General features: G+C 41.0%; 1 protein-coding gene across 1 annotated transcript; it reads right to left on the reverse strand.

Annotated features, from left to right (window-relative positions):
* Positions 1-435: 435 nt before the first annotated feature.
* LOC142640127 (uncharacterized) lies at positions 436-996 on the reverse strand. Its single transcript, XM_075814221.1, has one exon. The coding sequence runs from the start codon at positions 994-996 to the stop codon at positions 436-438; it is 561 nt and encodes a 186-aa protein (XP_075670336.1).
* Positions 997-1,794: the final 798 nt, after the last annotated feature.

The raw sequence follows: 1,794 nt of genomic DNA on the forward strand, positions 1-1,794 counted from the left end.
TAACTTAAGAGCCATGAAACCTGTACTTCCTGAATTATGATTTTTCATATAATGTAAAGTCTCAAAAGCAACCAAAATATTATCCGTTATCAGTCTACCCTTCAGGAAGGCACTCTGATGCTCAGAAATAATAAAAGGTAATACTCTTTTTAATCTATTAGCTAAGACTTTCGAAAAAATCTTATAGAGCACATTACAAAGACTTATTGGCTGGAATTCAGTTACTTTTTCCGGATTTTTAACTTTTGGGATCAAAGTAACAAAAGTGTGGTTGGCATTTGTTTTAAAGCACATTCAACCTCTCATGCCTGAAAGTTTTCAGTCAAAATGGAGTTCATGTCGTCCGTCACCAACTGAGGAATGGAGCTAAGGGCAGTAGGCACACTTTCGGGGTTGGCTGAGGTGAATAACTCCTTGTAATACTCTTCAAATACACTAGCAATTTTGATCTGTTTGAGTACACCATTGGTCTGACCGATCCTTAATTCCTGCAATATTGTTTCGCCTCTTGCGCATGGTAGCTCGACAATGAAAAAACCGAGTATTTCTATCTCCATCTTTCAAATACAATGTCCTGGACCTCTGCCTCCACATGCGTTCTTCCTGGACCATTAGGGAATTTATTTCTTTTTGAATGGTAAGCATACAGGTTGCATTTCCTCCTTTCAACGCCAACCTCTCATAGCAAGCTAGTTCCTTCCTTTTTCGGTCAAGTTCTTTACGGATGGAGCCAAAATGATTTTGACTCCAGTTTGTAAGTTCCTTCCCACACAAATCAATCTTTCTCAGCACTTGTGTATTATTGGTCCCACCAATATTTGAAATCCACACACCTTCAACCACCTCCCTACACCCTTTCTCATCAAGCCACATCTCCTCAAATCTAAACAATTTTTTCCTCCGCTGGAAATCCAGGTCAGCTATATCAATCCACAAGAATTTAGGCTCAGATGTAGTGTTGTCAATATGGTGTACCTTAGTGCCAGGAAAAATCATGAACCACTCTTGAGAAGCTACGGCTCTGTTTAGTCTCTCCCACAAAGAAAAACCGTTCTACCAGTGCTTGCTCCATGTAAAAGGAAATCCCATGCATCCTAGGTCCGTGAATCCACATTCATCAAGTGTTTCTCTAAATTGCTGCATTTGATTGGAGGGTCGTAGTCTTCCACCCGACTTCTCCGATTGCTTAGCTATCTCATTAAAATCTCTGGCGCACAACCAAGAAAGAGAGCTTTGACGATGAAGATGACAGAGAAGATCCCAAAATTCAAACCTTCTCTGCGTTTCGGGTTCACCATAGAAGCCCGTAAATCTCCAAGGCTTTTCTGTACTTTTGTTAATTGTGACATCAATGTGATTCAGCGAAGAAGTCTCAACATATACTTCAATTCCATCTCTCCAAAACAGCGATAATCCTCCACCTTTATTGATTCTCTCCACAAAAAACTTCTGATCAAATCGAATATGATTTTTAACGTAATTTAGCCTAGCTTCGTCTGCCCATGTTTTGGCTAAGAACACGAGTAAAGGAGCTTTTGCTTGCACCAAATTCACAAGCTCTTGAACTGCACAGTGGTTCCCAAGCCCCCGACAATTCCAAATTATGCAACTTATTGCGACTGGCGGGACTGGAAACTAGTCTCCGCCAATACAGGGTAGTTCTCCTTATCACTACTTGAAACCACCAATTTCTTGCTTGGTAACTCGTAATGATCAATGACCATGTCCACTAGGCACTTGCAGCCAATACAATCTTCTAGTGGGACTTAAGAGCTGACTGAGAGGCGTGCCAGA

The sequence above is a fragment of the Castanea sativa genome, chromosome 6 (assembly GCF_040712315.1).
Source record: "Castanea sativa cultivar Marrone di Chiusa Pesio chromosome 6, ASM4071231v1".
In the NCBI taxonomy this organism is placed as follows: Eukaryota; Viridiplantae; Streptophyta; class Magnoliopsida; order Fagales; family Fagaceae; genus Castanea; species Castanea sativa.